At 56.6% G+C, this 24,331-nt stretch overlaps 2 protein-coding genes across 4 annotated transcripts in view; one reads left to right on the top strand and one right to left on the bottom strand.

Annotated features, from left to right (window-relative positions):
• PACS2 (phosphofurin acidic cluster sorting protein 2) overlaps positions 1-24,325 on the bottom strand; it is an 85,887-nt gene extending 61,562 nt beyond the window's left edge. For all 3 annotated transcript variants that reach the window (XM_025392061.1, XM_025392063.1, XM_025392064.1), the window contains exon 1: positions 24,092-24,325. In XM_025392061.1, coding sequence (XP_025247846.1) covers positions 24,092-24,210 — 119 coding nt within the window. In that variant the 5' untranslated portion in view covers positions 24,211-24,325. The remainder of the gene's footprint in view (positions 1-24,091) is intronic.
• BRF1 (BRF1, RNA polymerase III transcription initiation factor subunit) overlaps positions 23,532-24,331 on the top strand; it is a 101,475-nt gene continuing 100,675 nt past the window's right edge. Inside the window, exon 1 of the mRNA XM_025392072.1 lies at positions 23,532-23,807. The gene's annotated coding sequence lies outside the window, so the exon portion shown is untranslated. The remainder of the gene's footprint in view (positions 23,808-24,331) is intronic.

The following is a 24,331-nucleotide window of genomic DNA, read 5'->3' as shown; positions in this document are numbered from 1 at the left end:
TCACCGCCATCCAGCTCGACAACTCTCTTCACCTTGCACAACTGAAACTACCCATCCTACCCCGACTCTCCATTCCCACCTTCCCTGGCCCCTGGCACTCACCATGCTGCACCATCCTACCTTCTGTCTCCATGAATGCAACGACTCTAGGGACCTGGCGCTAATGGGATTGTACAGTGCACGTCCTCCTGTGACGGGCTTATTCCACTCAGCACAACATACTCGAGGCCCGTCCACGCTGCAGCCTCTGTTTCCTTCCTTTTCAGGGCTAAGTAATATTCCACAGGGTGGAGGTCACACTGTGCCGAGGGTGAGTGACGCTCTGTGGTGTGGAGGGTCACACTGTGACGACTTGTTCGTCCAAGGATGGACACGGGTTGCGTACATCTCTCAGCCACCGTGAGTAAGGCTGCTGCGAACACAGGGTGCAGCTCTCCCCTGGAGGCCCCACTTCAGTGCTCCTGGGTTCTACTGAGAAGCGGAACTGCTGGGTCACACGGGAACTCTGACAGGAACTCTGTGTCTCATTTTCTGAGGGGCTGCTGTCCTGTCCCCTGCAACAGCTGCACCACGCTACATTCCCAGCAGCCATGCACAGGGACCGGCTTTCACTCTGATGAACACTGCTACGAGGAGGCCCTCCCCACAGGGGCCTCCCACAAGCAGGGCCCACAACCCCAGGAAGGCAGGCCAGACTCACCCACCAGCACACTCTGGCCCTGCTGGAGCGTGGGTGCGTGTGCCTTCATTCATTCATTCATTGAGCCCCTCTGGGAGGCATCATCCTGCCGCCTGCCCCAGCCCTGTCCTCACTCGCTCCTGCATGGACTCTGGTCACCTGAGGACCCTGCCCTCCAGACAGCGGCGTGAACCAAGATCTCTTCCGTCCAGCCACTCGCCATCACTGCTGGGCTGCATACTGTGCTTGGCTCAAGGCCTCCTCGAGAGGCTGTGTGGCCAACTCTGCAGCCCTGGCATGCAGCCGCGCCACTCCCGAGGACAGCACAGAACCCAAGCAGGACAAGGGAGCACTTCACGGATTTCTGAGAAACGCACCAGCACCCGGCTGGCCCTCGAGGCGCATGTCAACCCCACCACTTTCCTCCAGGCAGGCATGGGGTGGGGGGCGGCGCGCGCAGAGCACAGATGGTTAAGACCCGAGGCAGCTGGTCCCAAACCTGCTGACTGTGTTTTGTTGGAAGGGAAAACTGAGGAGCTTTTGTCTCCAAGAGCTGCCCCCTTGGTGCGGTCGCAAGCCTGCCCGCGTGGGAGCTGGGGCCCTGTGGCGGCAGCTGGCCACACGCGCTCCATGCCCTGCTGCCCCTGGGCAGAGGAATGTCACAGGCTGGTGCCCCAAGTGCTCAGCCCACGCCCTGCCATCCCCAGGCTCCAGGTGCCTGCACGGCCATCCTTGTAGCCGGGCCCCAGGGCACCGCCGTCCTCACGGAGAGAGTTCCACGGGGCTCTCTGCCCCTGCACCACCAGCACTTACCACCCAGCCCGTCCCAAGAGTCGCCCAGGCGGCCCGGGGTAGCTGCCAGCTCTTGCTAGCCTCACTCAGCTTTCTCCGATGTCCAGCCTTATCTGGACATGGCTGCTCCCTGCTAATGAGGACAGAAGGTCAGGGTGCCTTCTCAGTGTCACCGCTGGCCAGCGGTCAGGGCGAAGGTGGCTGCTGTGGAGCGAGAGGTTCAGGCTCAGTCAGGTGCCTGGTGGACGGACTGCACCGAGGGCTGGGACTACTGGGTCTCCAAGCCTCGGCCCAGTGAGGGGTCGCCTCAGCAGAGGCCAGCCCTGCGCATGAGGGAGAGTGAAGAGGGGGTCCCCACCTGCCCCAGAATAGGGGAAGGAATGTGATGGTACTGGAGTCAGCACATCACAGCCACACCAGATGCCAGCCAGAGCGTCGCAGCCACACCAGCCTCCAGCTACATCAGGCACTGGCCTATGGGGGCCGAGCTGAACCCAGGGTGCCCCTGGAAGCACCATGGCTCCAGGAACAGCATCTGCCCCACAGCAGAGAGGCCTCCAAGGTGGCTGTGAGGACAATGCTGCAAACGCACGTCCGGCCCTCAGCGCTGGGCTCCACCATGCCACGCGTTCCAGCCAGCCTGTGGCAAGGCTGGGAGCTGCCGGCCATTGTCCAAGCTGGGTCCAGCCATCAGGAGACCCTGTCCTCAGACCTGCTGAGCCTGTACTTCTGCCTCAGTCACCTAAAGGCCCAGGGGCCATTCCCTGTTCTTCCACCTCCAGCCCAGCAGTCCCAGGCACAGGTATGCAGGTGTACAGTGTGCCTCACCGACAGCTGGAGGGGAGCCCCCCCAGCTCTGTTCCCACCGCCCATACTGTGCACACACGCCCAAGGCTGCCAGACCAGAGGGGCTCTGGTGGACGACTACGCAGACTCTGGCCCTCAGGTGGAGCTCTATGCAGACAGAGGGAAGAGGGTGAGGCCCTGCACATACGTTCTGCTGCTCAGGATGGAGCCAGGTCTGGTCTGCGTCAGCCTCAAGGTGGAAACAGTTCTCCCCTTCCCATGCCCTCCTGGCCAGGCTGCCCTGGGGTCAGGTGGGGTCTGTGGGCTGACCCACTCGGCTGGCTGGCGCTGCCTCTGCAGCCAGGGCCCACTCCCTTGGCCCTAGAGTCCGGCAAGAAGAGGTGTCAGGGGAAGGCAGACAGACAGGTCCAGTGCAGGAGGAGACGGGCTGAGCAGGCGGGGGCCGCTGCCCCGCGCAGGGGAAGCCAGGCAAGGTTCTGAACGAGACAGGGCATCGTGGATCCAGGCCCGGGCCCCCGACACCCCACGACCACCCCCAGGCTGGACGCTCCACACGGCCCCAGGCAGGAAGGGACCTGACAGGCGTCTTCCAGCAGGAATGGGCCCTGCCCAGCAAGGGCGTTTCTGTGCAGGGGCTATTTTAGCACAGACAAGGCACAGGCCGGTGCTTGTGACAGCTGGGGAAGCTCCCAGAACCCCCTCTGGGAAGGCCTCCGGGCCACACCCCTGTCCTGGGCAGCCCTGCCATGGGCCACAGGCTGTGACTCTCAGTGAGGAGGGTGAGAGGCCAGGCCGGTCACCAGCCTTGGGTCTGCCTGGACCTTTGGGCTGCTTTGCCAAAACCTCCCACCTCCTCCCTCCCCAATGGCCCACGTGGCAAAGGGTGAAGGGTGGGCCTGCAAGAAGGTGTCCCAGGTTTTGGCACTTTCCGTGCTCGGCTTTCCTCAGTGGCCACTGCAAGCCCAACGGGTCCCAGGAACATGCCCAGACCGCATGTCACGGGGCCCAGCAAGACCAGGTCACACAAGCCAGCACCCAGGGAGCAGCCAGAACCTTCTACCGAGACACTGTGCCCCCAGTAGGACAGGACGGCCAGGGACAGGCTTCCAGGAGAGTCTGTACAGCGCCCCAGGACTGGCCAGCCTGTGCTGCAAACAGCTAACAGGGCAGAGGCACCGTGGAACGCCTGCAACGGAGCAGCTTCCCAGTGTAGTGTCCCCGCCTGGGGCAGGCCAGGGGAAGGCAGAACCAGCACCTGCTCCGCACAGGGCATGGATGTGGGCAGGAGGATGACTCCAGCTATTGGGTGAAGATAGGGAACCAGGAGCACCTGCAGCAAGAGGTGGTGGGGACTGGCGGGGAACTGGGCCAGGGTGTGTGTGTGCGTGCACGGTGCATGGGTGTGTGCACGTGTGTATGTGCATGAGCGTGCATCTGTCTCTCTCTCTCTCACAACCCATACCAGTTGGTCTACATGGGCCCAGGCCCGGTCTGCATCCATCCCCAGGGGCCCAGCACACGCTCCACAGAGAGGAGAAACCATGATGCAGCCCACGGGAGCAGAACCCAGGGTGGAGACAGAGCACAGACTGAGCACCCCCACAAAAACGTGCGGGAACGACGGCGGTGGGGGCATGAGACTGTCTCAGATTTCTTCTCTGCCCCACATCAAGAGGATGCACTTAAGACCAACTTCTTGTTTAGGAATCAAGGCTGCTCCCCTCCAGGGAATCTCAGTGTGAAACCTACTGGCCCTTGGGGGCAGGAGAGGGACCAGAGGATGGAACTGCTGTCCCGCAGGGGACTCAGACCTCAGAATCCACCTCCTGGGCTCCAGGTCTGTGGACTGCCCATGAGAGGACCAGGCAGAGGCCCGGGACCCGGGCTGTGGCCTCGCAGAGAAGCATGCAGTGCCTGAGGAGGGAGTTCCACCTGGGAAGAAGTGGGTCAGACACAAAACCTTCCCAACTCAGCCCCAGGCACCGAGCCCCACCTCACTGCCTGTGCCCTCAGCTGTCACAGGCTCAGGGGAGGATCAGCACAGCTTCCCATGGGGGTTCTCACAAACCCAACTGCTTCCTGTGTGGTCTCAGCCCTGGAGGTGGTCGGCCACACAGGCACACCCTGAACATGGCCAAGGGGGCCACCTGCTCCTCTCACTCCCCGCTGATATGACGGGCACCAGGCAAAATCCCCGTGCTCCATGCTGTGGGTCTGGGACTAGTCAGCAATATGTCTCAACACAGCCCACAGAGGAGAGGACCACTGTGCTTCCCGGGCCAGGGAGGGGCTGGGAGGGGCTCCCACGGAAGGAGAAGCAGGCGCGGGGGCACATGCAGCACCGCTGTGAGGCGTAGGACAGTGACCCAGCAGCTTCCACCCAAGGACGGAGATGCAACGTCTGACTGAGGATTCTTCCAAAACAAGAAGAGAGATGCTTGCATTCAGCGACTCCCAAGGAGGCTCAAAAGCAATGCTAATAACAAATCTTGTTTAGGAATCAAGGCTTCTCCCCTCCAGGGAATCTCAGGAAGGTGTCTGAAACCTACTGGCCCTTGGGGGCAGGAGAGGGACCAAATCAAAATAAAAATGCTAAAAGCAACCACAGAGCACACAGGTGTCCTGCAAGGAACAAGGAGCAGGCTGATCACAGACTCCTCAAAACCACAACAGAGGCAAGACAATAAAACAATTGTCAAAGTACCGAGGAGACAAAACTGTCAACCTAGAACTCTGTGATCCTCAGGCGTGAGGGGGACAAAAACGCCATCTTCAGGCACTGAAAGACTGAAAGAGCTTCTGAAGGATGTGCTCTAGGAAAACAAAAACTATCCTCGGGAAGGGCGGGGCCCCAGGTGAGCAAAGTAGCAGCAAAGTCACAGTCATCAAAGGCATTGCTGTTTCTCCTGCATTTCAGCTCTCCTACCTTTGGAGACCATCCTTAAATATCAACAGGTCTTTCACATTTTAAGCAAATCAGTAACAGTTAAAAGGGCTACAAATCAGATTTCTTGGAGTGGGTAATACAGAAAACTCAGGCCAGGCACAATGCCTCATGCCTGTAATCCCAACACTTTAGGAGGCTGAAATGGGAGGATGACTTGAGCCCCAGAGTTTGAGGCTGTAGGGAGCTATGATCATCCCACTGCACTCTAGCCTGAGCAACAGAGTGAGAACCTGTCTCAAAAATAAAAATAAACTCAATCTTGATCCTTCCTTAATTTCCACGGAGAAAATAACAAAATGTAGCAAAGAAAATGCATAACAAACAGAATCAAAATGATCAAAATTATAGGAATACATGCAACTACATCATCACACAGAAACACAGACTAAACTTGCCAGTTAAAGGCTAACCCAGGTCAGGCGTGGTGGCTCAAGCCTGTAATCCCAGTACTTTGGGAGGCCGAGGCAGGTGGATCACCTGAGATCAGGAGTTCGAGACCAGCCTGGCCAACACTGGTGAAACCCCGTCTCTATTAAAAATACAAAAATTAGCTGGGTGTGGTGGCTCATGCCTGTAATCCCAGCTACTCGGGAGGCTGAGGCAGGAGAATCGCTTGAACCCAGGAGGTGGAGGTTGCAGTGAGCCGAGATTGTGCCACTGTACTCCAGCCCAGGCCACAGGGTGAGACTCCGTTTCAAAAAACAAAAAACAAACAAACAAACAAAAGCTAACCCCGGCATTCAACAAAGCTGTTCACCAGAGCAAGGCTAGGCCCCGAGGACCCAGAAAGTTGATGTTACGTGAGCAGGAGATGCCGGCAGAGGCTGCACAGGGCCCAGCTGGCACAGAGATGGAGTTGGGAATGCACTTAAGGAAAAAAGCAGAATTTGAGGTAAAGGCGAGGACAGAAATGACTGACCACAGGGCACTCGCCAGGAAGCTGAAACAAGGCCAGCCCCGGGTACCATGGCGATTGCCTGAGAAAAGACAGGAAATGTGTGGGTGTGGGGTGGGGCCCCAGGACTCTGACGCCAGAGTCCCATGGTGCTCCGTGGAGATGGGGGCGAGGGGTCGTGCTGGTGTGGCCTAGGCTGCACTAGCTGCCACCCTGGGACCTGGGGTCCAGAGAGCAGCCGCACCCCCCGCTGGGTCAGGGCTGGCTGCGGCCCCACTCCCTCCAGGAGGTGAGCATTTCGTGCTCGGAAAGAAAACTCCGCAGCACAGTAACCTTCCTCTGCGTGACCTCGTCTAAGGCAGGACATCTCCCTACAGTGAGCCTCCCAGAACCCACGCGCCCTTCACAGCCTCCCGTCCCCGCCCTCCCACACACGGACCCTTCACAGCCTCCTGTCCCCGCCTTCCCACACACGGACCCTTCACAGCCTCCCGTCCCCGTTCCTTCCCACACACGGACCCTTCACAGCCTCCCGTCCCCGTTCCTTCCCACACACGGACCCTTCACAGCCTCCCGTCCCCGTTCCTTCCCACACACGGACCCTTCACAGCCTCCTGTCCCCGTTCCTTCCCACACACGGACCCTTCACAGCCTCCCGTCCCCGTTCCTTCCCACACATGGACCCTTCACAGCCTCCCGTCCCCGCCTTCCCACACACGGACCCTTCACAGCCTCCTGTCCCCGCCCTCCCACACACGGACCCTTCACAGCCTCCTGTCCCCGCCTTCCTACACATGGACCCTTCACAGCCTCCTGTCACCGCCTTCCTACACACGGACCCCAGGCTTCTTGGAGGCTCCTGTCCCCGTTCCTTCCCACACACGGACCCCAGGCTTCTTGGACGCTCCGGCTCAACCCTTATTGGTTCTCACTGAAATCCCCCAGCAGGCGTCTGGAGCCCACCCTGTGCCTCCCAGGGCATCCCAGCTGGGAACTCAGCCCTGGCGTGACGTGCAGACCACAGGGATGGGTTTCACCTCCCAGCTGTGCTTGGCTCCTAAGCTGGCACCACCACACCATAGCTCGAGTTCCAGGCCTGGACGCTCCTGCTGCACACACCTCGCCCTCTTGGAAGGAGCCTGGTGGTCTCCTCTCCACAAGAAGCAGCACCACATGGCAGAGCTTGCTGGGCCTGCAGGCCAGGAGCCGACGCACTACAGCCCTGCAAGGCCGGTTTGAAGTTACTCAGGAAAAGACTCCAGGTGCGCACCTAGTCAAGGGGGCTGTCTGGACCTCCCTGAGCCATCATGAGAAGCCCCGCCACCAAGCCCAGAAGGTGCCTGCCACTTGGCTGACACCAGAACAGTCTCTCCAGAAGGTGTCCAGAACCGCAGACCCCACTCTACTGCCCCAAGAGCTTGAGGATCTAGAGCACCCTAGACTCTCCCAGAGCTCCCAGAGGCCCTGAGCACCCCCTAGACTGTCGGCCAGTTTGGACCCAGGATGGTTCTGGTGGGGCAGGAGCAGCAGGCAGGTGACAGCAGGCTGGCCCTGGTTCCAGGGACTTCTCTTCCGGGAAAGGCAACAGTTGTCAGGGAGCAAATCTTGAAGTGCCAAGTTGGCCACACAGGGCCCGAGGGAAGCCGGGAGAAGATGGGGACAGAGATCACACAGGGCAGCCACAGCCAGGCCCCTGCAAACCACAGGCGCCCCCGCAAAGGCCTCTGTGCAGCCCACACTGCTCCTGTACACATGCTTGCTCCACAGCTTCCTCCTCTGCAGACAGATGAGGAGCCCCAGAGGATGCAGCCAGCACCAGGGCCACGGGGCCTCCAGGGAGTCCTCCCTCTGATCTCACTCCCAGCACACTCCCTACTGCTCCCCTGAATTAACCCCACAGCAAGGTGGAGAAGATTCATTGAATGCCTAGAGCATCTATAATTCTCTGTTGCCACAAATTTCCTGTGCAGCTCTGAATTCCAACTGACCTCTCTCTCTAGGTCAATAATATGCAAAAGAGGTGCTGCCCGGCCACACTGGCACTGAGGGGCTGCTGCCCTGCCTCGCGACCCTCGGAGGCGACTGCAAAGACACCAGGCAAGAGATTCGCTGGGGTCTTTTTTTCAATGAGTCTAATCTAACAAGGTTTTCTCTTCACTCTTAACGCGAATGGCTAGTTGGAAATCCTAATGACGCTGCTGCCACTGTGCCCTGGGTGTTCAGGTCAGCGGAAAGGTGTTGGGTGCGGGAGCCACGCACCAAGACTAGGGCTGCTGGGAGGCCCAGCCACAGCCGACCCCCAAGTAGTACCTCCAGCAAGTGCGTGGCACCTGTGGAATATTCCAGCTTCAGGGATGGCGAGCCCAGAGCGCAACTGCTGCCAGTGTCCCCGAGAGCAGCCTCTGGGCCCCTGTTCTCTGTGGCCACTCACACTGCTGGGCCCAGCAGCTGGAGCATCTGTGTCCAACTCACAGAGCAGCCACAGCCTGAGCTCCCTCCTCTCCTGAGCTGCTAAGCCCCAGGAAGGCCCAGGGGAGGCAGCGGGTGGGGGGCACCAGGCCACCCACTATCGGGTCCCCTTTCTGAAGGGACCACATTCTCCAGGAGGCGAGGCGAGGACAACCCTGGACAGCTGCCTCTTCCCCAGTCAAAGGAAAGCTGGCCACTCCGGGCTTGGGCGCAGGGGGCACGGCATAAGCTCTCTGTCCTTCACGAACTACACCCCTCTCTTCTCTGCACACCTCCACACCCAGGGAAACACTCAACCTCTGACCAAGAGTCACCCCTCATCAGTGCTGGAAACTTTCCCAGGGAGTAACTGGAACCACCGCAGGGCCTGGTCCACTAAAGGTGGACGGATCCGGGGGGAGGCACTGTGCTGATAAAATCCCTAGCAAAACCTCGGGTGGTCTGGGCCGGTGAGCCAGGGCTCGGCTGTCAATGGTCCTGCCCTCTGGCTGGGAGCCGCTCAAGCCACAGTGGCAATCTCTGGATAGCATGTTGCTAATTAAAGAAACCTCCAAAACCTTCGATAGCCCGCCAGAGCCAGGTGCAGTCCGAGAACCTGGCCAGCCGCCCTCTGCCCCGCCACATCCTCCTCAGGTGAGTGCGGCAAGCAAGGTGCAGAGGCATGAGTCGCACCCACCCTGCCCCCAGCACAGGCTCCCTGCGCTAGCGGCAGACACCTGCTGTGATTCCTGGCCCTGCCCCCAGCACAGGCTCCCTGCTGTGCAGACACCTGCTGTGATTCCTGGCCCTGCCCCCAGCACAATTTGACAGGACCGTGGCAGGAGAACAACTCCACCCCAGCCTCCGTCACCACTTGCCGAGGGTCTGAGAAGCAAGAGGCTGCTGGAGGAGCTGCTCACGGGAGCCGAGTCCCTGCACCTCAGGCCCACGATCCCCAATGCTCAGGCAGTGAGTGCAGCAAGCAGTAGTGGCAGGCACTGACTGGCCAGGCACACCCCCTCAGGCTACCACCAGTGCAGCCTCTTGATGTTCCTGGACCTCTCCTCAAGGCAGGCCCTCCGTCCCGCTGGCTTCTGAGGCTCGCTCTGTGTGGCCAGGCTCGCTCTGTCAGGCACACTGGCCTCTCAGCTGGTGAGATGCCCCTTGGCCCTGTGGCCTTGCAGCTGTTCTTCACGTCCAAAGCCAACGTCTCCTACAGGAGACAGCGACGCTGGACCTGATAGGTGCTGTATTTATAAACACAGGCCACGCTCAGCTCATTTCCGGCTGAAGCCATAGCCAGGCAAGCCACATGAGCGCTGATTCGGGTGTGGTGACTCAACTTTCCAAGGCGCGACAACCTGTACGTCCAGCCAGGTGGGAAAAATAGGAAGCCCAGGGCCAAGCTGGAAAGTGCGGGAGCCGAGGGAACAGCAGGACTGACTGCAAGGGGCAGGCTGGCGGGACGGGAGGCTGCCCAGGGCTTCACAGCAGCTCCCACCAGGAGGAACAGCAGAGTCCTGGCCGCAGGATGAACACGGAGCTCGCAGCAGCCAGCACGCTCAGGCCAGGAGAGCTCAGACCTCAGGGTGGGTCTTCAGGGCCAAAGCTCCCCCTCCGGTCCCTGGTGGGGCCACATCCCAGGCTTGAGGTGGGCGGGGAAGGAGAGCCCTAGGCCAGACAGAGGGGCCTCATGACCTCACGCCTGTGTGGCCCAGGGGTAGCCCGAGAATGTAGAAGGGCCACCCTCCCAGGCCCCACTACGGAGCACCTCCTGGAGCCACTGGCGGGCACTGCCCAAAGCCTGAGCAGCCATCCCTCTCCCCAGCACTCAGACGAACAAATGGCCCAATTCAGCACCACACCAGGAAAGCCTGGCCACAAGGGACGCCCTGCCAGCAGGGCATCGGCCTGCTGCCGCTCACCCTCCTGAGGCGCTCCCGGGGCAACTGGGAAGATGCAGTATGTCCACCCTCAAACTGACCAGAAACGAACTCATACAGAAGCCTCAACTCCACTGCTGTGGGGGAGCCCCCGCCCCACCTGTGTCCAGGACCAGGGAGGCGGGCACTGGTCTCCAGGCGGCCCTGGAGACACCTGCACGAGCCCAGGGTGCAATGCTGATGAAAATTCTTGCCCAATTATTTTGCATCTAAAAATAGGGAAGTCCTGGCTGGGGGCCATACAATAAAGAAATATTGTCGGCCGGGCACGGTGGCTCAAGCCTGTAATCCCAGCACTTTGGGAGGCCGAGACGGGTGGATCACGAGGTCAGGAGTTCGAGACCATCCTGGCTAACACGGTGAAACCCCGTCTCTACTAAAAAATACAAAAAACTAGCCGGGCGGCCGGGCGCGGTGGCTCACGCCTGTAATCCCAGCACTTTGGGAGGCCGAGGCAGGCGAATCACAAGGTCAGGAGATCGAGACCACGGTGAAACCCTGTCTCTACTAAAAATACAAAAAATGAGCCGGGCGAGGTGGCGGGCGCCTGTAGTCCCAGCTACTCGGGAGGCTGGGGCAGGAGAATGGCATGAACCCGGGAGGTGGAGCTTGCAGTGAGCCAGGATCGCGCCACTGCACTCCAGCTTGGGCGACAGAGCAAGACTCCGTCTCAAAAAAAAAAAAAAAAAACTAGCCGGGCGAGGTGGCGGGCGCCTGTAGTCCCGGCTACTCGGGAGGCTGAGGCAGGAGAATGGCGTAAAAACCCGGGAGGCGGAGCTGGCAGTGAGCTGAGATCCAGCCACTGCACTCCACCCTGGGCGACACAGCGAGACTCCGTCTCAAAAAAAATAAATAAAATAAAGAAATATTGTCAATGCCTCTCGCAAGGTCAGCTACAGAATTACACTGGGAAATGAGGCTCAAATTAAACAAAAGACGCTGGTGGCATCCTAGCTGTCAACCGGTCCCTGGTCACCTCTGTCCTGATGCAGACGTGGGACTCCCAGAAGGTTGGAGAGCAAACAAAGGCATGGAGGAGGGGCCCAACAGAGGGGCCGAGCTTGCAGGACAGCAGCCCAAGGCCAGGGCCCTTCCCATCAGCATTGGCTCGGTCCCGTTCCCTATGCTCACCAGAACAAGAACATCTGAGAAGAGGGATGTGCATCTGCAGGTCCGCCTCGTGGATCCACATCCTGGCCTGCCTTCCAGATGGTGCTGGTCATCCCCACACTGACCATCTCCGCAAGACAAAAGGCATCCTGGGGAAGGCTGAACGGAGGCTGGACTGCATGGTCACTTTGCTGCTCAGCTCAAGACACACCTGCCTCCCGGGGCTGCTGGGCTGAGCTGCCTGTGCGCAGCAGCTGCTGCCAGCTGCTCTTGGGGCACGGGCTGCATGGGGCAGTCAAGACACAGAAATGTGAGACACGGCGTTGGACCAAGTGAGCTGACCACGTGGGCCTCAAGCCCGTGGAGCCCAAACTCCTCTGCCAAGCAAGGCCCAGGATGTTGGTCCGAAAGGCTGTGCAAGGGCTGCGTGGGGACTGAAGGCCCCTCCAAGCCCCCTCGCCTGCTCCAGCTCACCCCCTCTTGTCTCAGGACTCAGGGGTCATTAGAACCCAACTGTCTCCTTGCTAAACCCCTGAAGAGAGCTGCTGCCTTGAGGCAAACCCTCCCCGAACCCAACCCCACCCCACCCAAAGCCATAGCACTCACCCCTCCACAACCACTGTGTCCCAGCCCCTCCGCATCCCACCACCCCACGACGGTGCCCTCGGGGCTGGGCCATAGGCGAAGAGCCTGCTGGAGTGTCTCCACACTCGGCCAGGTGCTGCCTGTGTCCGGGGGCAGGAGGTGCCCACAGCTTGACCAGGGGGTGCTGAGGAAAGGCTGGTTGGGGCAGTGGAGCGGGACAGTCAGGCCCAGAGCAGGTTGCTCAGCCCCAGGCCTGTGTGTACCCCCGGTAGAAAGGGCAGACCCACCCCTTCCCCAGTGTCTTCCCTTGCCCATTTCTGTCCCTTTTGGGTCCTGACTCCTCTGTTGAGCAGCACCTGCGCCCCAGGGGACCCAGCCTGGCCCCTGACCATGCAGAGGACCTGGAGCCCCAGCCATGAACGTACTGGGCGTTGAGAACAGCCCAGCAGTAGCCAGTGCTCCCCAGGGCTCCTGGAGAGCCTGACCCCATCTGTGGGGCATGGGGTGAGACGGGGTGCCACCGGCCTCCACAGGCTGGAGCCCTCGAGGAGCTGCTGACAACCCCAGCACTATGACCAGCAGCCACGCTTTCATCACCCTCACAACCCTGCAAAGTTGGCCTGAGCTGAGCACACATGGGCGCGCCGCGCCTGAAGAGCAGAAGGGGACGGCCTCTCAGCACTCAGCTATTTTTAGGGCTGCCTCTCAGAGCAGCTGCCGAGCCAAACAGGCCCAGCCAGCCTGCGGGGCCAGCAGCTCACAGGCCTCAGGGCTGCCCTCAGCAGGAGCCTGTCCTACAGAGACCCTCCATGGCCGGGCAGGAACAAGCACGCCACACCCTGCCCCCTGGTCCTGGGGAAAGCACAGTACAACCTCCATCCTGCCATCCCTTCCCACCTGTACCTGAGCACCCTGCCTTGGCAATGCCACCGTCTACCACCACCACACACAAGTCACAGGGTCCAAAGAGACCCCCGTCGCTGTGACTGACTGCAGACCCGCTCTCTGCAGCAGCCCCCCGACCCCACCACAGCACCGCAGCTGCCCACTCCATCAAATTTCCCTGGGACGCATGGTGAGAATGCTGGGCTGAGAGAGGGAGAGGGCTGGTTCTAGTGCCCAGATCCAAGGAAAGCATCCTTTAGCCCAAGGACACTGCAGCCCCCTGCCCTCTGTCTCCTGCACAAAAGCCAGTCCCCAGCGAGAGACCCACTGCCATGTGATTGCAGTGTTGACAGCAGGACAGAACAGCCAGAGGTTTCTAGGCCTGCGTCTTGAAAGCAGGGCACTGCCTGTGCAGACAGGGCGGCGTGCACGCACTGTGCTGGCCACGGCAATGGGCCAGGTCCTCTGAGTCCCCAAGGCCTCCAGGGCTATGGGCACCGTCCTGCTGCCCCTTGGCCCCAGCCCAAGTGCTGCCCAGCCTACAGGCCACAGGCTGCCCAGGTGAGCTTCCTCAGCCCGTCCCTCTGAGCAGCCTGTCTTCCCCAGATCACTGCAGACCACCTCCAAAAGTCCAGTTCTCAGCCCCTCCCTCGGAGCAGCCCATCTTCCCCGGATCACTGCAGACCACCTCCGAAAGTCCAGTCCCAAGCCCTGCACAACACCTCCCACCCACCTCCACCTGCACACGCCGAGGCAATCCCCGCCTCCAGTGTGGACCACCACTCCAGCAGCACTGCTGTCCCAAACACACACGCTTTAAATAGTCCAGTGACTTCCCCACCACTCAAAATGAAACCACACTCCTTGGCATGACAACCTGGTTCCATTACAGGAACATACACCAAGAAGCTACACTGTGCGGGCTCTGGGCAGGGGCCGGGTACAGCACTGAGCAAGGCAGACAGGGTCCCGCTGTGAGAGTCTCGTGCAGGCCGGCGGGGGTCAGTAGGCAACACGCGTCCTGAGGAGACACGCCGACACGTGGACAGAGGCAGGGGGAAGGGCTGGAGACAGGCTACTGCCCCAGCTGGCCGCCGCCCACTGACACCACCCAGTGCATCTACGGATGCTGAGGATCCAGCAGGAAGAGCAACATGTCCAATTGTTGCTCCAGAGGTGAGACAGAGAACAGCGCAGAAGCAACAGCGGAAGAGACAGTGGTGAGAGCTTCCCAGGACTCGTGAAAATCATCAATCCACAAAGTCAGCAAGTCTAATGAGTAACCCCGACTCAGGCAATCACAAAAGAAGCCACGTCAGGACCCACCATGAGACGACCGCTGGCAACGATGACATGACCGCAAAGCCACCCCAACGTCTCCCTCCAGCGTGTCACGGCCGCCGACCTCTCAGAGCAAAGCTGGAAGTCAAAGTCAGGGACACCCTGCCTGGACCTGTGGGAGGCGCACCTACCACCCCAGCATTGTACAAGCAGCACACACCCTGCTCAGGGTGAGGGTAAACAAAAACATCTTCAGACAAACAGAAAGAGACGGTAGTTATCAGCAGATCCTCACTAAAGGAAATCCTAAGAACAAATGTTCAACAAATGTTCAACAGGAGGAAAATGATTCCTGAGATGAAAGAAGAACGAGCAAAAAAGGAAGTGGTGAGTTTTGAAGCTCATCAGATTTCACAATCTAAAGCAGTAACATCTTTGTGGGCTTCATAAAAAAACAATTAAAATACACAGTAACAAAAGCATATAAACATAAATATGAAACGGCTAGATTAGAATAAGGTGGTCTAAGGTCCCTATGTAGTTCAGCAGGAGAGTAAAGATACAATGAACTATGCACATTAAAATTTACAGGATAGGGCCGAGCGCCGCGGTGGCTCACGCCTGTAATCCCAGCACTTTGGGAGGCTGAGGCGGGCAGCTCACGAGGTCAGGAGATGGAGACCATCCTGGCTAACACAGTGAAACTCCGTCTCTACTAAAATACAAAAAATTAGCCTGGCGTGGTGGTGGGCACCTGTAGTCCCAGCTACTCGGGAGGCTGAGGCAGGAGAATGGCATGAACCTGGGAGGTGGAGCTTGCAGTGAGCCGAGATCGTGCCACTGTACTCCAGCCCGGGTGACAGAGCAAGACTCCATCTCAAAAAACAAAAAATTTATAGGGTAGGCTGGGTGTGGTGGCTCATGCCTGTAATCCTAGCACTTTGGGAGGCTGAGGCGGGTGGATCATTTGAGGTCAGGAGTTCGAGACCAATCTGGCCAACATGGTGAAACCCCGTCTCTACTAAAAATACAAAAAAAAATTAGCCGGATGCAGTGGCACACGCCTGTAGTTTCAGCTGCTTGGGGGGCTGGGGCACAAGAAAAACTTGACCTGGGAGGTAGAGGTTGCAGTGAGCCAAGATAACGCCACTGCACACCAGCCTGGACAACAGAGTGAGACTCCGTCTCAAAAGAGCGAGACTCCATCCCAAAAAAAAAAAGGCCGGGCGCAGTGGCTCAGCCTGAAATCCCAGTACTTTGCGAGGCTGAGGCGGGCGGATCACAAGGTCAGGAGATCGGGACCATCCTGTCTAACACGGTGAAACCTCATCTCTACTAAAAATCCAAAAATTAGCCAGCCATGGCGGCAGGCGCCTGTAGTCCCAGCAACTCGGGAGGCAGAGGCAGGAGAATGGCGTGAACCCGGGAGGCAGAGCTTGCAGTGAGCCAAGATTGCACCACTGCACTCCAACCTGGGTAACACAGCAAGACTCCGTCTCAAAAAAAAAAAAAATTTTTTACAGGGTAACTACTAAACAAATAAAAGTAACGATAAATTTCCCTAATAATAGGGGGGAAATGAAATTTAAAAATCAATGCAAAATAAGATAAAAGAAAAACAAACAAAAATATAGGACAATAAAAAGCACAAAATAAAACCGTAGACATGAGTCCAAATATCAGCAATGTAGATAAATGTAAACGAAATCAATGTTCCAACTAAAAACAAACATAGCCAGAGTGCCCGGGCACATTCGCTCACACCTGTAATCCCAGCACTTTGGGAGGCTGAGGCGGGCAGATAACGAGGTCAAGAGATTGAGATCATCCTGGCCAACATGGTGAAACCCCATCTCTACTAAAAATACAAAAATTAGCCGGGTGTGGTGGTGGGCACCTGTAATCCCAGCACTTTGGGAGGCCAAGGCGGGCAGATCACGAGGTCAAGAGATTGAGATCATCCTGGCCAACATGGTGAAACCCGTCTCTACTAAAAATACAAAAATTAGCTGGGCATGGTGATGGGCACCCATAGTCCCAGCTACTTGGGAGGCTGAGGCAGGCGAATCGCTTGAACCTGGGAGGCGGAGGTTGCAGTGAGCTGAGATTGCGCCACTGTACTCCAGCCTGAGCAACAGAGAGAGACTCCGTCTCAAAAAAAAAAAAAAAAAAAAGGTCAGAGTAATGAAAACGAAATCTAGATACATGCTGAATAATCAAAGACACATCTAATATGTAAGGATATACAAGATTTTTTAAAAGGGTAGAAAAATAGCTAACAGGCAAAAATTATCTAAAAGAATGCTTGCATCAAAGTCAATACTAAAGACAAAAAGCATTACTAGCTATAAAAGCAGTCATACAATGACAAAAAGTTCAAAATACCTAGAATTACAATTCTAAACATGTATGTACCTAATAACACGGCCTCAAAAATATATAAAGTGGCAGGGCATAGTGGTTCATGCCTATAATTGCAGGACTTTGAGAGGCAAGTAGACTGCTTGAGTCCAGGAATTCAAGACCAGCCCAAGCAAAACACGGCAAAACCCAGTCTCTACAAAAAATACAAAATTTAGCCAGGTGTGGTGGTGCACACTTGTAGTCCCAGCTACTCAGGAAGCTGAGGTGGGAGGATCGATTAAGCCTGGGAGTTCAAAGCTACAGTGAGCTGTGATCGTCCCACTATACTCCAGCCTAGGGGACAGACTGAGATCCTGTCTCAAAAAAAAAAAAAAAAAAAAAAGGCCAGGCACGGTGGCACAAGCCCGTAATCCCAGCACTTTGGGAGGCCGAGACGGGTGGATCACGAGGTCAGGAGATCGAGACCATCCTGGCTAACACGGTGAAACCCCGTCTCTACTAAAAAATACAAAAAACTAGCCGGGCGAGGTGGCGGGCGCCTGTAGTCCCAGCTACTTGGGAGGCTGAGGCAGGAGAATGGCGTAAACCCGGAGCTTGCAGTGAGCTGAGATCCGCCCACTGCACTCCAGCCTGGGCAACAGAGCTAGACTTCGTCTCAAAAAAAAAAAAAAAAAGTATAAAACAGAAACTGACAGAACTGTTAGAAAAATAGACAAATCTACTCTCAGATTATAAGATTTTAACATACATTTCTAGTAGACAAAAAAAGGGAACAGACTTGAAGACCACAATAAACCAAGCTTGATCTAATGGACAAACACTGCACCATCAACTGCCAAACACACATTCCTTTTAAGCATAAACAGAACATGTATTAAAATTGACCTCATACTGAAACAGAAAGCAAGTTCGAAACAAAGAATTTTTTTTTTTTTTTTTAGAGGGAGTCTCACTCTATCGCTGGAGTGCAGTGGGGCAATCTCGGCTCACTGCAACCTCCGCCTCCCAAGTTCAAGGGATTCTCCTGCATCAGCCTCCCAAGTAGCTGCAATTACAGGTGCACGCCACCACACCTGGCTACTTTTTATATTTTTAGTAGAGATGGGATTTCGCTATGTTGCCCAGGCTGGTCTCGAACTCCTAACCTCTGGTAATCCACCCACCTCAGCTTCCCAAAGTGCTGGGATTACAGGTGTGAACCACCGGGCCTGGCCAGTCAGGTCATTTTATAAGTGAATTATTCCAAACATTCAAAGAAGAAATGATTTCAATTTTACATTAGTTACACCATGATACAGCAAAAGAGGAAATACTCATCTTATTTGACAAGGAAATCTTAGCACCAAAACCTGATAAGTACTACAGAAGGAAGGAAGCACACAGACCCTAGACACAGATGCAAAAGTCCTAAACAAGATACTAACCATCTAAACCCACCAATGTGGACAGGTGTGGAGGCTCACACCTGGAGTCCCAGCTCTCTGAGAAGCTGAGATGGGAGGATCATTTGAGGCCAGGAGTTGGAGACCAGCCTGAGCAACATCATGAGACCCTGTCTCTACAAAAAATTTAAAATTAGCCAGGCCAGTGGCATGAACCTGTGGTCTCAGCTACTCAGGAGGCTGAGGCAGAAGGATTGTTTGAGCCATGGTCACGCCACTGCACTCCAGCCTAGGCAACAGGGCAAGACCCTGTCTCAAAAAATAAATAGGCCGGGCGCGGTGGCTCAAGCCTGTAATCCCAGCACTTTGGGAGGCCGAGATGGGCGGATCACGAGGTCAGGAGATCGAGACCATCCTGGCTAACACGGTGAAACCCCGTCTCTACTAAAAATACAAGAAAATTAGCCGGGCGAGGTGGCGGGCGCCTGTAGTCCCAGCTACTCGGGAGGCTGAGGCAGGAGAATGGCGTGAACCCGGCGGGGCGGAGCTTGCAGTGAGCCGAGATCGCGCCACTGCACTCCAGCCTGGGGCACAGAGCAAGACTCCGTCTCAAAAAAAAATAAAAAAATAAAAATAAAAATAAATAAATAAATAAATAAAATAGGCTGGGCGCGGTGGCTCAAGCCTGTAATCCCAGCACTTTGGGAGGCCGAGACAGGCGGATCACGAGGTCAGGAGATCGAGACCACCCTGGCTAACACGGTGAAACCCCGTCTCTACTAAAAAATACAAAAAACTAGCTGGGCGAGGTGGCGGGCGCCTGTAGTCCCAGCTACTCGGGAGTCTGAGGCAGGAGAATGGCGTAAACTCGGGAGGCGGAGCTTGCAGTGAGCTGAGATCCAGCCACTGCACTCCAGCCCGGGCGACAGAGCGAGACTCCGTCTCAAAAAAAAAAAAAAAGAAAAAAAAAAGAAAATCAATTTATGTAATTTACCACAATAGCAATGAAAAGATAAAAATTATATAATGCTCTTAATAAAAGTATTTGATTATATTCAACATCCATCCATAATGATTTCTTTAAAAAGCCTTTGCAAGTCATGAATAGGATGGAACTTTTTAACTGCATAAAGGGTATCCACAAAAAGTTGCAGCAAACATTGTCCTTAATGGTAAAACACTAGAAACCTTCCTTAAGGTCAGGACAGAACAAGGGTATCCACACAACTATCCATATTCAACACCATACTGTGACAATCGGCACAGTTAGGCAAGAAAAAGAAATAAAAGTATGAGGATTGAAAAGAAACAACTTTGTCTTTTGCAGTAAAATCACTGATTTCTTTCAAAAATCAACTGAATTTCTATATGTTTGCAACGAACATAATAAAAAGTTGACTTTTACTATGACTTCTAAAATACAAGCATCGGCCGGGCGCAGTGGCTCAAGCCTGTAATCCCAGCACTTTGGGAGGCCGAGACGGGCGGATCACGAGGTCAGGAGATCGAAACCATCCTGGCAAACACAGTGAAACCCCGTCTCTACTAAAAAAATACAAAAAAAACTAGCCGGGTGAGGTGGCGGGCGCCTGTAGTCCCAGCTACTTGGGAGGCTGAGGCAGGAGAATGGCGTAAACCCGGGAGGCGGAGCTTGCAGTGAGCTGAGATCCACCCACTGCACTCCAGCCTGGGTGACAGAGCGAGACTCCGTCTCAACAAAAAAAAAATAAATAAATAAAATAAAATAAAATACAAGCATCTAGGAATAAAGGTAACAAAGGATATGCATGACAGCAGAATCTCGTAAAACTCAAAATACATTCAAGACCTAAGTAAATAGCTTGGTCATGAATTAGAAGACTTAGTACCATATAAATGTCAATTCTCGGCCGGGCGCGGTGGCTCAAGCCTGTAATCCCAGCACTTTGGGAGGCCGAGACGGGTGGATCACGAGGTCAGGAGATCGAGACCATCCTGGCTAACATGGTGAAACCCCGTCTCTACTAAAAATACAAAAAAAAAAAACTAGCCGGGCGAGGTGGCAGGCGCCTGTAGTCCCAGCTACTCGGGAGGCTGAGGCAGGAGAATGGCGTAAACCCGGGAGGCGGACCTTGCAGTGAGCTGAGATCCGGCCACTGCACCCCAGCCTGGGCGACAGAGCGAGACTCCGTCTCAAAAAAAAAAAAAAAAAGTCAATTCTCCCCTACCTGCTCCACAGAGTTAAAAAACTTCCAATTATAAGCCAAATGTGGCTTTGTGTGAAACTTAAGAAGATAATTCTGGCCAGGCGTGGTGGCTTATATCCGTAATCCCAGTACTTTGGGAGGCCGAGGTGGGTGGATCACCTGAGGTCGGGAGTTCGAGATCAGCCTGGCCAACATGATGAAACCCTGTCTCTACCAAAAAAAAAAAAAATACAAAAAATTAGTTGGATGTGGTCGTGGGCACCTGTAATTCCAGTTACTCGGGAGGTTGAAACAGGAGAATCGCTTGAACTCGCGAGGCGGAGGTTATAGTGAGCCGAGATTGCACCACTGCACTCCAGTCTGGTGACAGAGTGAGACTCTGTCTCAAAAAAACAAACCAAAACAAAACAATCAGACAGGCGCGGCGGTGCACACCTGTAGTCCCACTTGCTCAGGAAGCTGATGTGGAAGGACTGCTTGAGCCCAGGATTTAGAGGTTACAATGAGCTATGATTGAGTCACTGCACCCCAGTCTGGGCCACAAAGTGAGGCACTGTCTCTAAAAAACAAAAAGATGGCCAAGCACGGTGGCTCACACCTGTAATCTCAGTACTTTGGGAGGCTGAGGTGAGAGGATCACTTGAGCCCAGGAGTTCAAGACCAGTATGTGCAACATAGGGAGACCCTGTCTCAAAAATAAATAAATAAATAAATAAATAAATAAATAAAAACAAATTACTAAACCTCAACAGAAAAAACAATCAAGTGGGAAGAGCAAGGTACAAAGTGGCCCAGCGCCTGCTGAAGAGTGGATGGGGTGCTCAGGGACATGGGCACCTGGAGGACACTCTGGGAACCCGGCAGACAGAGGCAACAGACAGGCACTGACACACACCCCGTGGGCCACCTAGGAGCACCATGTGTAACGGTGCTGAGCCAAAAGTGCCGCAAGGAAACCCAGGGCACAGGCCTCCCAAACGACAGCCCAGCATGCCTGGTTCAAGCTCCTGGGGACACACTTCTCCAGCTGCTTCCCAGAAGGAGAACTGAAATGAGACCAGCATCCCAGCCAGCCAAACGGTCAATGTGCACACTCCACCAGGCTGACACGGGGCGCACACCCAGACGCTGCTCAGAGAGCAAAGAGATGCCAATAATTGGACGGGGGCATTTTCAACACAGCCGAGAAAGGATGACTATCTCTAAAGAAACTGCTGACACTGAAGCAGAAAAAAAGAGAAAGAAAAACTGGCAAAGGAACAGGAATTTCACTGACAAGGAAGTACAAATGGCCTAAATTAGTAGCCAGAGAAATTCAAGTTAAAACCACCATACCACTTCACACCCACCAGACTGGCAAAAATTAAGTCAGATGAGTGTTGGCACAAATGTGGAGCAGTGGGGACTCTCGTCCCTGTCAGTGGGGGCCGGAGCAGGCACGACCACTCTGGAAAACTGCCCAGCAGTGACGCTGAGTGTGTGCACACCCCCACCATAAATCTTGGTAGCTGGCGGCACACGCTTAAGACAGGCCCTGCCCATCCAGGAAGACACACAGAAGGCAGGCACAAGGATGTCCATAGCAGCACAGGGCTTGTAATTAGCAAAAAAAAAAAAAAAAACTGGAAACAAGCCAAGGTCCCTTGACAGAAGCAGAGCCGAGGTGCGATCATGCCAGGGCACAGTACGCAGCAGTGAAGACGCTGAAAGCCATCAGCACAGATGCAGCCCAGAAACTTCATGGCTGGCAAAAGTGAGGAGTACAGAAGAACACAGGAGGAATGAAGCAAAAGTAAGTAGCAGGCTGTCCAAGTGTGCATGGACAGGTGGCACAAGCACAAAGCAAAGCTGGGGGCAAGCCTGCCTATGAGGGGCCCTATTCCAGGACAGGTAAAGGCAGGAGCTCATTATGACGCTGAGCTGTTCTACGAACAAACTGCATGTGCCCACCCGGACAGCTGCGCCGCTCGCCCCTCCGCCCATCAACTCCACTCCACACCAACGGAACAAACCCTGTCCTCCTGCCTACCCTTCCTCCCAACCCTGTCCAGGCCAGAGCCCGGGACCCCCCACCACTTCGTGCTGCCCAGCCCAGGTGCCCCCATCTACCCCCTGTCCTAACCAGCCTTCTCGAAACCTGCCCTACCCACACCCTCCCCACAGACACCAGAGTGGGCTTTCTAGACCCCTGGAGAATAGAGCACAGCTCCACAGTGGGGCTGATAAGGCCCCCACCTCCCTCGGGTCACAGACTTTGCTGCTCATTCGGAGGGACCCAGGAAGCTGCTGCGGAGGTTCAGCAAGGGAAGGCTATGTGCTGCAGTGCTGGAGCAGGGAGCGCCAACAGCCGGCATGAAGGTTCTGGGGCTGTGGGTGAGGCAGTGACTCACAGGGACAGACAGGAGAAGAGTTGTGGGGCCGTGGGACCTGACATTGAGGCAATCGCCAAGACCTGGAATGGAGAAGCAGCCAGGCCTGGGGAGATGCTCCTGGCTTGGGCTTTGAGGCCCCAGAGGCTTCCCAGAAGAGAGGCAAGTAGGCACATCTGCAGTGCTTGGCTCCAGACCTTGGGCAAATGCTGACCCTTACATCTCATATGGATATGGGGTCCTTCGGGAGGCCCAGCCAGGTGCAAGAGTCGTGCTGGGTGGCCATCCTTCCTGTCCATCCTTCCTGTCCACTCAGCATAACCAAAGCCCTGAGGTCCCAACCCTGCGCTCCAGGAGAGCAACCCCAACATCACGCTCAGAAATGCAGGTTGTGGGAGCCACAGGAAAGCACGAGAGGCCCACCTGCAGCTGACTAGTGGTGGAACAACTCAATGCCACGTGGGGTCCCCTCCAGGCATACTGGACGCTTCCAGGGCCTGGAGGGTCCGCTCACCCTCCCATCTCCCCAGAGAGAGCTCTCACTACCCCCACCTGCCTCCTCTTCTAGCCTGCTGTCTATTCTAGAACCACAACTTTTCCGGAGAGTGTCTCCTTCTCCTCCTTAGCCTGGGAGCTTCCTGAGCAGGAACTACCAAGTCATGAAGAAATTACAAAAGTTTCAAACTGAGCAGGAGACACAGGGAAGCTGCAAGTCCAAGGAAAGCTGGGCTATGGCCGGAGGGTAAATCTTGTCCAGTCGTTACCGCTGGGCGACCGGGCGCCCCCTACCAAATGCAGAGCAGCCAGCCTTCCGCAATGGCAAGATCAACAGGGAGGTGCAAATAGCTGTAGTGGCTTGGAGAGGTCTCTAAATGAAAGACAGCGCCAACCAGGTACCCGCGAGGACGACCCCGCCCCGCAGGACAGGGCATCTCCACCGCGCGCTGGACGGAGGATACAACGGAGTCCTGCGCGCCCCGTGCGCCGTGGGTCGCTCCCAGGCCGAGATCTGACAGTGTCGCCGCCCGCGAAAGGAAGCGTGTGGTACCCGAGAGAGGAAGCACCCTCGTCGCCCCGGCCCGCACCGCATTGAGGCAGGTGTGCAGCTGTGCAGGTGCGGTTGCGGCGAGCCAGGTGAGCGCCGCCCGGGAGCCCCAAGGTCCCGCCGGGCCTGAGCAGCACAGGGTCCTCAGAAGCTGAGCGCGGCCCCGGACGCTCAGGACCTGGGGGGCTGGGGCCGCGCTCGCCAGCGCTGTGGGGGGCGGCGGCTGCGCGCATCGAACGGGCTGGCGGGCGCGGGAGGGGGCGACCAGGGCTCCGCTGGGGGACCCGGGCCGGGGGTGGGGCGCGCGGAGGCCGCGGCCAGGACACCCCCGGCAGGTGCCCGGCGGAAACAAAGCGCGGCGGGCGGCGCGTACCTGGGCACGCAGCTGGGGCTGGAGCCGTCCACCTCCCAGGTGGCGAACAGGTTCATGGGCACGGGCGTGTTGAGCGCGCCGGGCGCGCCGGGGAGGCCGAGGCGGCCTCGCTCGGCCATGGCGCCGGCCCCGCCGCTCCCTCGGCGGCCTGGGGCTGCGGCCGGGCCGCGGACGCGCGGCGGGCGGGCCGGGCGCGCGGAGGGCGGCGGCGCGGTCACATGGCTGCCGGGCTGCGAGGGG

Source organism: Theropithecus gelada, chromosome 7b (assembly GCF_003255815.1).
Source record: "Theropithecus gelada isolate Dixy chromosome 7b, Tgel_1.0, whole genome shotgun sequence".
NCBI lineage: Eukaryota > Metazoa > Chordata > Mammalia > Primates > Cercopithecidae > Theropithecus > Theropithecus gelada.
This window is presented reverse-complemented; position numbering and strand designations above follow the sequence as displayed.